Source organism: Chlamydotis macqueenii, chromosome W, assembly GCF_036417535.1.
Source record: "Chlamydotis macqueenii isolate bChlMac1 chromosome W, bChlMac1.mat, whole genome shotgun sequence".
Lineage (NCBI taxonomy): Eukaryota > Metazoa > Chordata > Aves > Otidiformes > Otididae > Chlamydotis > Chlamydotis macqueenii.
This window is the reverse complement of record NC_141592.1, coordinates 45,141,545-45,154,626: the sequence shown is the minus strand read 5'-3', so window position 1 is coordinate 45,154,626 and position 13,082 is coordinate 45,141,545. Positions and strand designations below refer to the sequence as shown.

At 46.4% G+C, this 13,082-nt stretch overlaps 1 protein-coding gene across 1 annotated transcript; it reads right to left on the bottom strand.

Moving 5' to 3' along the window:
• Nucleotides 1–270: 270 nt before the first annotated feature.
• Nucleotides 271–1,959, bottom strand: LOC147596737 (endogenous retrovirus group K member 10 Gag polyprotein-like). The gene has a single exon (XM_086769544.1). The coding sequence runs from the start codon at nt 1,673–1,675 to the stop codon at nt 719–721; it is 957 nt and encodes a 318-aa protein (XP_086625670.1). The 5' UTR covers nt 1,676–1,959; the 3' UTR covers nt 271–718.
• Nucleotides 1,960–13,082: the final 11,123 nt, after the last annotated feature.

Below are 13,082 nucleotides of genomic sequence, written 5' to 3'. Positions count from 1 at the left end.
GTCCTCTTCATGCAGGGGTATTGAAAAGAAACAGTCCTTAACGTCAAGGACAGCGCAAGGCTGTCCTTCTGGTATCATAGAGTTCATAGGCAACAGTGTTTGGACAGGACCCATTGGTTGAATTCTCTTATTTACTTCACGCAGGTCATGGAGGAGGCGAAACCCCTCGCCAGATCGTTTGGGTATTACAAAAACTGGGGTGTTCCACGGGCTAGTGGAAGGCTCTATGTGACCTCGTTGTAGTTCGCAGTCAAGTAGCTCAAGAAGAGCGTCCATTCGAGGCTTTGACAGGGGCCACTGCTCGACCCACACTGGGTCAGACGATTTCCACGTCAGTCTGATTGGTGGGAGTGGGTATGCGGCAGTGGCCCTTATGGTAAATTTGTCACCCTGGCTTTTAATAGGGTTAGAGCGTCCCTTCCCAACAGGGGTGGGACTCCTGACATGACATATGGGAAGAGGGTAATAGTTTTCTCCGGTCCCTTTTCAGTGTGAAGTGTGATTGCTACCAACTGAGCGCTCTTCCGGGCTTGGGTTAATCCCCCGACTCCACCCACCATGGGGGCGCCTTCCAATTTCCAATGCGGGGGCCAATACGCCTCAGGGATAACTGTAACATCTGCTCCGGTGTCGATCAAAAAGGGGACACTAATAGTGGTGCCATTTAAGGCATTATAGAGGGAACAGATCCCCCACACCACTGGCGGGTTGTCACACTTTACTGCCAGGGCCACCCTGGGGTCCCGCCCCCAAAGGGTGGTCCTTGCTGTTCCTGAGATGGGGGCAGATTCGGCTGGACCGTTGGTTGAGCCATAAAGTTGGTCGCTTCTCGAGGGGGCAGCAGGTTCGGGAGCGTTTCGCCCCATCCAGGGTTGGCACAATTGGGCCGCCTCGTGTCCCAAGTGGGAGAGGGCTGTGTGCGGCCCAGGTGCCCTCTCCCCCTCCCGTTTCCCTGGATTTTAGATCTGCATTCTTTAGCGAAATGCCCTTTCTTTCCACAGGCCCAACACGGTCCTCTGGGTCGATTTTGGCGCGGGGGGGGTGCTGTTGGCAGGTTCCCCAGCCGAGGGCAGCTTGCTACAACGTGGCCCGCCTGGCCACACTTAAAATATGCCATCACGTTAGCTATTGCAGTGCGGACAGCCACCTGGATCGGGGCTAAATGCTCTTCGTTCGTGACATGCTTAATCATGTCCACGATACTTGACCCCATTGGCAGTGATCGTAAGATTTCTTTGGTTGCCGAATTACACTGCTGACGTAAGCACTCTGCTACAACCGGGCCTTTCACTTCCAAAGGCAGGGTCGAGGAGTCAATCGCTGTCTGGAGGCGATCCACAAATTGCGCAAAGCTTTCGCTTTCTTTTTGCTTTACTGTGGACCAGGGCGACGGCTTGACAATAGCTCTAGAGGCTGTGCAAATAGCTTCTCTGGCCGCACATGTAGTTGTCATAACTTCATGGGCCCGCATGCCCTGGGCCTGCGCCTGGGGGGTAATCATTGTCGGGTCTGAACCCATCAGCCGCTGCAGGCTGGAGCCATGTAGCGGGTGATCCGCCCCGGTTACTTGGGCTAGTTGCTTCGCACAGTTGTCCTCCCATTCTTGTTTAAAAACAATCATCCCTGCCCCATCAAAGATCAGTCTACAAGTTTGTTTTATATCAAATGGGAGCATGTCATCTCCCCCAAAGACACCGTCTATGAGGGTGGAGACCAGGGCAGAATTGAGCCCTTTGTCCACAACTGCTTTAACAATCGCTTGTATATCCTTGGGGTTTATTGGCGAGTAAACCCTTTGTCCCCCGTCTGCCACCCGGACCGGGAACGCCAGCGTGGCTGTTGGGACCCAATCCGCACAGGCGATCTTTATTTCCCTCCAATCCGTGAGAGGAATTCCTTCCCCTCGCGATTCTTTTTTATTTTGGCTGGGGGTATTTTTGCTTTTAATTTTATTTATCCTCGTGTCCTCCTCCTCTGAGTCTGAATCGGTTACGAGCCACTCGTCCGAGCTCGTGTCTGTTCCGGAGTCGGAACTCGACTGACTGGTTACTTCCGGGTTCTGATGCCTTTTTGTTGGGCGCCGCCTACTTCCTTTGCGGGCGGGCCGTTCCCTCCCCCTTGGCTTGTCCCTCCGTTTTGGTTCGCCCCACCTTCTGCTCGGCGGGCCGCTCTGATTGGCTGTCGGCGCTTCACTCACACTCCCCTCCCCTCCCCGGTCGCCCTCACCACTCTTCTCCTTCTCGTCCTCCTCCACTTCACCTTTGTGTGCGCTTGTTAGCTCTAGCGCTTCTTCTTTGTTCCCTCCGGGGACATCTTCGCCCCGCCCTCCCCCCTGGGGTTCAGCGCCATTATGAGGCGCATAAGGTGGTGGTCTCGCCCGGGCTTCGGCGCCCCTGGCTTCCTCAGTTAACCCACCCCAGAAGGACAGTGCGCGCTTCTGTGCCTCCGTAATCGGGTCAGGGTTTGGGGATTGAGGGGGCGAGGGGTTCAAGGGTAGAGGGGGCGTGTCGCCCTCTTGTAAGTTTTTGGACTCCGTGGAATCACCGCCGTTTGGGGGGTGCGGAGTCTGCGTAGCTGCCCCGACTCCCAATTTCGGAGTGACTAACAAACAGTCCCTTGCCGCCCTCCAGGTTTCCTGCTCTTGTAAGGCCTTCTGCAGGGCCTGTACGACTTTCCCCCACGACTTAAGGTTTTTCCCACTACCCGAGGACATAGTCTCCTCGGCTAATGCTTTAGTGCATTTATCCCACACTTCAGGGTGGAGAATATCCACCGGCTGGTCAATGACCCCAATCTGTAAAAGCCTCGCAACTACGAGAGTAAAATCTTGGGGCTTACAATCAATACCCCACTGCTTATGTAACTGTGATACGACCTTCACAAGGGCTTCCATCCTCCTTGTTGGTCCGGGAGCGTCCTCCCCGCCGGGCTGGTCCTGCCGCTCCGGCCGCCGTTCACCCGTCCAGGCGATTTTCCCGGGTTTCGGCACCACTTGTTGCCTTTGTTGGCGTGGCGACCTGGTTCAGGAACAGCACGGCGACCACCCCCAGGCCGCTCGGTCCATCAGCTCGCAGACACCAATGTGGTGGACGGCAAATGGCCTTTATTGGTAGGTAACACGGCCTTATATAGCTTGGGTTTACAACGTCACTTCTGTCTGCTTACATCATAGACTAAACGCTATTGGTCATCAGGAGAGAGACCCTATCTTTCCGTACAGCACGATATCTTCCGGTCGCCAGACCCTAGCTGCCCACAAGACACAAGCATATCCTTTCCCCCACGTCATAAGAGGGAATGGTCCTTCCCAATTACCTGTTTCCAGATTCTTATTTTCACTTTTTTTTTTTTTGGCTCAGCTTCCTGCACCTGCTCATTAACGAGACTTGGAAAGCCAGACAGTGTCCTTGGTCTCATTAACAACAACCCTTATCATCAGAGCATTTTTATCAACATTCTTCACATACAAAATCCAAAGCTTCTGAGAGGAAAATTAACTTCATCCCTGCTAAAACCAAGACAGTATTCATCCCTTATTTCACACCATTTACTTCATGCTTATACACACACACACACAAACATGCCACCTCTATAACAAGGAAGCTCCAAAGACTGGAGGCTCCTTTTCCGGATCTATGGGACCTGGATCAAAGGGATTTTTCCAGCTCGCTGTTAGTCTTTGTTTCCATGGACGAAGGAGCGGACGGGGTAACGGGTGCTGTTGAATCTCCTTTCTGCATGTGATTCTTCAAGGCTTCAAACATTACACGCCACACCGGTAATAACTTTTGAGCAGCAGGGTCACCCCGCGTTACACAGTCCCACAGTCTAATACCTATGGTGTTCCAGGAGCCCACTGTATAGATATTACAGAGATTTGCGTTTGATACGTGAGCGGACACCCAAGTCAACAAGCTCTTCAGGTCAGTGTTATTAATAGCACAGTTCTGTTCTTCTAACACTTTTGTTAGACTCGTTAAAACTGATTTATGTTCCTTTGAAGCAGTGCTTCTCGTCGTTCTGATCTGGAGGACCGCGGCTCTATCACCCGCCGCTTTATCCTTGATATCAGGGACCGTGGCACTTTTCCCCACTGGGAAAGCACTAGGACCCCGCTCCGCGCCCCGTGACTCCTCGGGCGCCACCTTGAAACTGGCTCCCGCCTCACTATCACCCCTCCGCGAATTTACAAGCGGTGGAGCCGATGGGGCAGAAAGAGAGACAGAGGGCATTTCTGTGTCCTCGCATCTGGGGGGTCGCCCCCTCAGCCCAGGCCCCCCCGGCAAGGAAGGCGTGATACACGGGGAAGTACACCCAAATTCCATCGCCCCTCTACCACCATCAGAGGCTCCCGGCCAAACGAGGCAGACCACCGGAGCGCCACCCCCTGTCCCCTCTGCGCCGTCTCGACCCCGTTCGTCCCCCTTCCCTTCCGAGGGCCACCCTTCTTTGATTGCAATTAAAGCCGCAACCCACACTTTGCGCGCCTCTTGAGCCTTAGCCAGCAGTCTTTTCACCGAACCTAACATCTCCAGCCGCATCGCCACACCCTTCGTTCCGACCCCCCCTTCTTCCAACGACTCTTTCCCCGCCACCTGTAACCGCGCCACGTCCATCACCTCTCCCGGCTTGTTAATCAAGCCCCTTTTCTGCATCCATAGGATGAACTCCGTCAACGGTGCCCTATGCACCGGACAATTCACATCTTTACCCAACACCTTTAATACCTTCACTGTATCAGAGATGGATGCCATCTTAACAGCAGGCAGGCATGACCGCCACGCGGCCCCAGCTCAAAACCGTCCGGACCTGTATCACGTCGGGGTCACCACTTGCCGGCTCTCTTGCCAGCTAACCTACCCCGCACGCACCGGAGCCCCGCTCCAGGGAAAGCAGGGCATCACACGGATACCGTCAAGCTAAGCCTTCAATTTAATGCTGCGCAACACAGTGTTAAATACCCGTACACCCGCTACGCACGCGAACGCATCCGCCCCCTGCGCCCATGAATCTATCCGTGCCTGCCACGCACCTGCCCCTGCACCCATGGACTTATCCATGCCCACCACGTACGTGGACGCACCTGCCCCCTGCGCCCATGGACCTATCCGCGCCTAGCGCGCGAATCACTGCAGACTGCCCCTCCTGCATACATGCAGCCCTGCTAACGTTACCCCACAGTACGTGTTTGTTTAGGGAAAAAAAATGAGATGAGTAAGAATTCCGAACCACAAATTATGCCATGTGAAAGACTAAACTGAACACAAAAAGTGTTACAGACCACTTTGCAAATGCAAATGAAGTAAAGTGAAGAATAAAATGAAAGTCCAGCTCTCCCCTAAATGTTTTTTTTGTGTTTTTCTTTAATAGTCTTCATTCTTTGCAATTTCCATGTTTATTTTCTAATTTTATTTTTTATTTTCCATGTTTATTACTAAGCAGGAGTACCTGAAGCAGATCACCTAAGTTCTTTTGGTTTGGCTTATTTTTTAATTTCCCCCTAAGTCCTTGGGTATTGTTATTTAATTGTTTCAGAGGATCAGTCAGGGCCTCTAAAGCCACAGGATAAGCCCTGCCTGACTGGTCACAGAGTCCACCAGGCAGACTGAAGTACTCGCATAACAATTATGGCTAATGATTGAGTGCTGCATGAACTGGAGCTTGAGCCACTTTCTGCTATAAAAGGTCTGTGATGATAGGCTCATCTTATGGAAACAAGGTGTCTTCCCTTTTCATCCCTGAGACAAATCAGCAATCCTCTGCTCCAGCCATCCACCAAAAAGTCTTAATCCATTATTCTTCCCAGTTCCCTTTACAGGCAAGCATGTATGATATTCTGTCCACTCTTCCTAAAAACAACATCAGCCCCTCAATTACACTCATGTATACACACACCTTCTTTCCCTTAAACAGAAACCAGAAAAATTAGAGGCAAGTAGGGGTAGAGGATTGCTCACTAAATCTTTGTTGTTGAAGACAGTGAAAGAGCTTAATGAGCACTTTGGCTGAGAGCCTGTCACGCTCCAATTTCCCTTGTGTTCTAGCCGACCTCAGATGAGTCTGGGAGGCTAGGGGCGGCTAGACCAACCTCACACACACCGGAGCATGGTTTTGCTCGTATTCTTGGGAACAGAATTAAGACTCAGAATGGAGTCAAGTGCCAGGTAACTTTATTTACCTGAGAACAAGTTTGCAAATGCAAGAGAAAAGAGAGAAAGAAAGGAAAGAGGGAGAAAAGAAGAGTTTCAGTTGCAATAGCTACCACCATGGAGCTGCGGCATCCCGACAGTCCAGTTCACTTGGTGGGGGAATGTTCTGTCCGATGTTGGTTCCGATGTTGATTCCATCGATGTTGGTTCCCTTGATGTTTGTTCCCTCTTTTGATGTTGGTTGTTTTTGTCCTTTTATTGTTAGTTTCATTGCATATTCATTGTATTCCAAGAGTTGGTTTGCCTAGCCGCACCCTTCACCTGGTGGTGATATGCATGCCCAGTACCGTCTCTGGGCCCCTCTGTTTTTCTGGCCTCCGGTTTGGGCGCATGCGGGGGGGGGTGGGGGTGGGGGGTGGGGGGCAGGGGGCAGGGCTAAATTTCTCAGAATCAGCTCTGCATTCAGGTTCGCAGGACAACAGGAATTGGCTTGCAAGATGATGGGAATTGGCTTGCAAGATAACAGGAATTGGCTTGCAAGATAACAGAAAGACTCTAGTCCTATGGTTTAACTGGTGTTCCATTGTTCGGATGGTGGTTTGATGTTTCGACAATGTTGAGACAAATATTCGACAGTCTCTTACAGAGCCCCACACTGACTTGAGCCAACTGTTCTTGCAAGGACAGCATCAGCACAGTTTTATTCTCAGTTCAGTCAGCACCTCCCCAGTGAGGAACTTCAATCACACCAGGTCCTACTTTCAGACTGCAAGGGACCATTAACTTCCACTGTATTGACGTGCGGAAAACAGACTCCACAGTCTGTAAGATTGTAAAGTAGGTATGTTTATTCAGCGCTGGGCAGCACGGGGGATCACTCCTCCAAACGTGTGCAACGTGTTAAGCAACAGGTACAGTATTTATGCATCATAGACAAGCATATTCATAGAATTCCCGCAGACTTGGTTATATATTAATTAGGTTTCCGAGAAATCATTATCGTAAGTTTCCTCCCAGGACAGGTTATTCCCCGGTCTCTGCGTCCATCTCGTGTCTGTGCTCAGGAGTCACAGTCTCTCTGGTGGTCGTTCTCTCTTCCCTATCACTATGTCCAGCTGCATGGATTCAGACCTTTGTCCTGCTTTGTTCTTGCTGCCAGGGTGGTTTCTTGATGACTTATCTTTGCTGGTTCCCAATTTCCTTGGTTATTCCACCCTATCAGTTGGTTCTAAACTTCTTAAGTCCCTTTATCTTGGTTTCAGCCACTGAGGGGAACACCCCCTCAGGATGTTCCCATCTAACTTATCTTAGCACTTGCTAGAGCATCCTGAAAGTATCTCCTTATGTTAAGTTTATGACTCTACTGTTCTTTCTCTCAAGGTTAGTAAATCATTGATCACTATTTATCAGCTTGATTCCTTAGTATTAATCCCTTCTTTCAGTATTCTTGTGGGTGACATACCAGAGAAGATCAGGGACAAATACAAGAGAAATCCACTCCTATCCTAGGCTACTTTGGTCAGATAATTCCCTTTGGATTTGTATCAAATTCCATTTAATGCCATTCATTTCTGTGGTCTCTTTTTTTTCCCCTGTCACTAAGGTCCTCTCAACTGTCCCACTGACAAGTTGGCCTTTTTCTGGTATTCCCAGGTGCCTGCATGGACACAGTATCAGATAAGCACTGTGATGAGTGACTGGATTAACTGATAAAGTTGCTAATTAAAGTCCTGTTTTCAGCACTCCTGAAAGATTAAGTGGGCCAAAATTCAGAGCACAGGGGAAGTTTTACTTTTAACAACGTACACTGCTGAGTAAATAAAAGGGTCTAACAATTTCAAAGACAGACATGTCAAGAACCTTGCAAAAACATTTTACTCCTCAGGGAATTATACAAACATACAAACGGTACAGTTCACTTTAAAGCTTTGTAGGTTTAACTTTGCAAGTCTCTTGTAAACACTGAGGCTAATTCACTAAAATCATTGCAGCATTGAAAGCACAAACATTTTATAGTCTTAACCATTCATTTCCAATTACATATTCCTAACATTTCAAACTGGCCAAAAATCAAAATTACTGGAAATAATTTCTGTCCTCTCCAGTGTAAGGTTAGATATCCAGTTACTGGCAGGACTGTACAAATGAGATAATGAAGTCATATTAGGATGGCAGTGATTAAGTATACCCATACTAAACCACTAAATGCACTCAAGGTAAACTGAGTGGCTCTGAGGCTAAGTTGACTAAGCCTCAACTGAGTCCCTGTGCAATCCATAGAAAGGCTGCTGCTTTTCTTTCTAGCACTGGCACAATTATCAAATAGTTAATCATTACTGGTTGTATAAAATAGTATGGAAAATCTAATTAGCATAAACAGAAATACTATTGCAGTTTTAAAATGTTCTCAGATGTCCCAAGTGTGCACACACCTGTTTTGTTACTTGCTTGTAATATTCCCAGATGGAAAATGATTAAGACCTATTTTGAAATAGTGTGATGAGCTGAACTGCTCTGTCTGATAATGAGCACAGAAATTTCTCAGCATGTTTTTTTTTATTAAAATGCTGCAACAGTGGTTATTTACTGTGAGGGTAACAGAACAGATGGCGAACACTTAGCAGACTGATATTTATGGGTTGCACATGCATCAGGACTTTTATTGGCATTGAGGTAATGATTCTAAATTGCAGCTTGGTTGCTTGTTTCTTTTAGGAGTGAACTTCTATTAATAAATGGAATGGAAAATGGAAGATTACGATTGAAGGACTGCACTTATGTCTTGACTACCTTGTGTTTGATATGTTCAGATTTCATAAGGTAAACCAAGGCAGGCAGGTCGTGATGAGAGCTCTCATTTATAATCTATACTAAGTTTACTTAAACATGGGTGATACAAAAAATCTGAGTACAGGTCCTGACCTGATCCCAAAATTAAGTATAACCTGGAAATATTTTTTGACACATTACAAAGACCTAATAGAGAAGTCCAAACTGACTCCACCATTACTGATGAATTCCAAAGGTGTTTGGCTCTGGACTATTAATTTAAGAGCACACTTTAATTTCGTGACACTGTGCTCTGTTGGCACTATCACTAAAGAGCGATATCACTAAAGAGTAAAACCAAAGTCATCACCTAAATCAATATTTTCTTTTAGAATGACAGGGTCACCATTGCTGGTGTTGTCTCTGCTTTCTAATTACATTTTGGATCAGGTAAACTCATTCCTTCCAGTTACTCTGCAATAGTTTACTGAACTCTGTGCCATACTTTCAAATCTCGTTGAGAAATGCTTACATTGCAGCTATGGTGTATATTTGTGATGACACTATTTCACACAAAAATAAAGAGCTCACACCTCACTTTCTTCTTACAAGTCAGTGAATGGTAAAATTGACAAGACTCTCTTCATGATCTAAAGTTGTTGTAGTTCAGCCCCACTCGGGACCAAGCTATGCAGTCTCTCACTCACTCTCACCACCCTCCGAAGGAATATTATAACAAAAAGCTCGAGGTTTGAGATAAGCAGAGGGAGAGATTATTGAAGTTACCGTTATGGGCAAAACAGACTCAACTTGGGGAAAACTATTTATTTATTATGTTAATAAAATCAAAGCAGGATAATGAGGAAGAGAACAAAACCGACTTTCATCCACCCCTCCCTCTTCCCAGGTTTAACTTAATTTCAAATTATCTCTACCTCCCTCCCCCTACCCGAGTGACACAGGGGGAAGAGGGAATGGGGGTTATGGTCAGTTCATCACATGTCATTTTCTGACACTCCTTCCTCCTCTGGGAAGAACTCCTCACATTCCTCCCCTGCTCCAACATGGGATCCCTCTCATGGGTTACAGTCCTTCATGAACTGCTCTGGCACGGGTCATTTTTCCACGGGATGCAGTACCTCAGGAACCAGGTGCCCCAGCACGCGCTCTCCATGGGCCACAGCCTCCTTCAGGCATCTGCCTGCCCTGACGTGGGGTCCTCCATGGGCTGCAGGTGGATCTCTGCTCCTCCGTGGACCTCCATGGGCTGCAGGGGGACAATCTGCTTCACCATGGTCTTCACCACAGGCTGCAGGGGAATCTTGGCCAGGAGCTGCATTACTCCTCCCCCTCCTTCTTCACTGACCTTGGTGTCTGCAGTCATTTCTCTCGCAATAAATTATTCACAGTCAGGCTCAGGCACACGCCTCTCAGGTTCTCTTCACCTATCTTCACTTCTCTCGACTGGGCCGTCTAGGTCAAGTCAGGCCCAGACAGTCACCCGACGTGAGGCCAGAGGATGAGGGTCACAAGGCCCACAAGGCTCACGCCTCCCCCTCTCTGCCTCTGCTTCTTCATTTCTTTTTTTTATTATTATTTTCTCCTTCTTAAATGCATTATCACAGAGACGTTATTGTTGTTGCAAATTAACTTGGCCCTGATCAGCAGCGAGTCAAGCGACCCAGTCAAGTCCACCAGACAATGGGGAAACTTCTATCAGCTTCTCACAGAAGCTACCACTGTAGCCCCTCCCTACACAAAGTCAGCACACTTTGCAACGTAGATATCTAATATTAATTAAAAGCTCTGGCTTGACAGCCATGAAGGCTAGAATATCTTCTTTATCCATGGAGCAGGTGCAAAACAACAATATCATAAATGCATTATTAGTAGACACAAGGTCTATTCCCTAATTTGACCTCTAAGTGGAGAGTACCAGGTGGGACTCCCATGTGATCCCACTAAATTATCTTTCACATTCATAGCAACAAGTTTAGATTTCACCAACCCAGGCTGAATTTTAAATAAGAGGCCAGTAATTATTGCAGGAACCATTTATTTTGCCCTTCCTTCAACTCCCTCTCTATGAATGTTGTTCAACTTCCTCCCTCGCTGCTTCCTCTAGGAGCTCTGGATATGTCTAGGAACAGTCTGTCTTTAGCTAAGAATTGTCTTTAGCTAATGACAAAAAATTGTCATTACCCCATTGCTTCTACAGAAGTCAGGAGCAGTAGCAGCTCTAAGAATTCTGATCTAAAAGCAATATACATCAGAAAGGATAAAAACAGGAACCTAAAAGTTAAGAAAGCTACTGCAAAGATTATCTAAAAGATAATTAGAGTTGTAGCCCTACCCCACCACTATAGTCTGATCCTGTTCCTAAGTCTACATTGAAGACTGAAAAGCAGCCTCAGGCCTCATTTAACTCCACAACAGGTTGCAAAACTCCCTGATAGAAGTTTAATGAGGAACCATTTCTTCCAGTTCCACTGACATGGATCTGATCTTGCAAGCCCAGCTGAAGCCAAAAGGAGAGTTTATTTTGGTAAGAATAACTCACGCAACAGTTTGAAAGGAAAGCTACATAGAGCAAGACACGTACTCTGCAAATCACGACTCTCTGTGAACATTTTGGTTTTAATCCCTAAATCTAATTCAGAATAGTGTTGTAAGGTTTTTGCTAATATTTCTCTGCATAAACCCTTATCTCCTCACAAACCTCTGTCCTCAGCTTCCAGTCTACTTAAAAAAAAATTTTAATTTAATTCTTTTTTCAGATTAATTTATTTATGATCTCTTTATTTTCCATTTGTTTTCCTCCTCCTGTTCCACACTGATGCCCACATCTTTTTTGTCTTTCAGTCCTTACATACTGTTTCCTTCTGGGGAATGCTGTCATTTAAGTACACTAAAATTGTCTGAGAAGAAGTTGCTAAGGGATGCGGAAGAGAAAGGTCTGTGGAGACTTTTGTTAATCATTTTATACATAGAATGTACAACATAGAGATCATTTTATGCAAGAAAAAGGAAAGCAATAAAATCAATAAAGCAAAAGAAATATGGAAATTTACAAGTGTGGAGAGATCAGATATTAAGGCTATTTGGATTCTCAAATTCTAAAAGAAAGAGGAAATTGTACAATATTTACCTCTGCATATTCTGGAGAACAGTGCACCCAGCAAATAAGGAAGTAAAAGAATGAAACATACAGAGTTATCCTGGTTTCAACTGGGATGGAGTTAATTTTCCTCTTTCCATGATTGCTCCTCAGGACAGGCTGTGTCGATCATCAGGTCATCGGGTGGTGAGAAATTGTGCATCACTGGATGTTCATGTTTGTTTGTTTTGTTTTTCAAATTATTATTATTATTCTTTTTTCCTCTTAGTATTATTATCATCATTATTATAAATATATATGTATAATTATTTTTTTTCTTTTGCTATCCTAGTAAACTGCCTTTATCTCAACCCATGAGTTTTCTTTTCTTCCCAAAAGGGGAGGAGGAGGGTGATTGAGCAGCTGTGTGGTACTTGATTGTTGACTGTAGCCAAACCATGACAGTTCTTTTGGTGCCCAACGTGGGGCTCGAAGGGTTGAGGTAACAACAGATCTGACCAGAGTGTGTTAAAGTTGTTACAAGTGCTCATTATTTTTATTTAAGAGTCCCTGGTCACCATGTTGTACTACTTGTTTGCATGGTTGTGTTATGTAAATCCTCAGGTGCAGCACATATTTCCTGTGGTGCTGTTTATCACTTCTCAGAAATGGATGAGAATTATCATTTTGTTGTACTGGGCACTACTGACTTATGATATGATAACATCACTAGTCATGAAATCAGTCTGGTCCATATATTTGGCATTGCTGGCATCTCTGTACCTCTGGCGCCATTTCACAAGAATTATTAACAATCACACTTTTTACTTTTTCTCCTTGGAGAATCAATCTATGGGGAAGACAGAGGAGGATACTTTCCCCTATTCTCTTACCTTCCCTTTTTCCTTCAAGCTAGTTACACCAGCTTTCGAGAATTTTGAATATCCTAGGGATGTGCAAGCCAGCATACTCCTATTGCTATGTCTCCTGAATGTGTTTCAGATTTTGGTTAGGATTAAACAACTATTTTAAAATACCGCCTGGAGATCTGGATGGGCAGGGGTGGC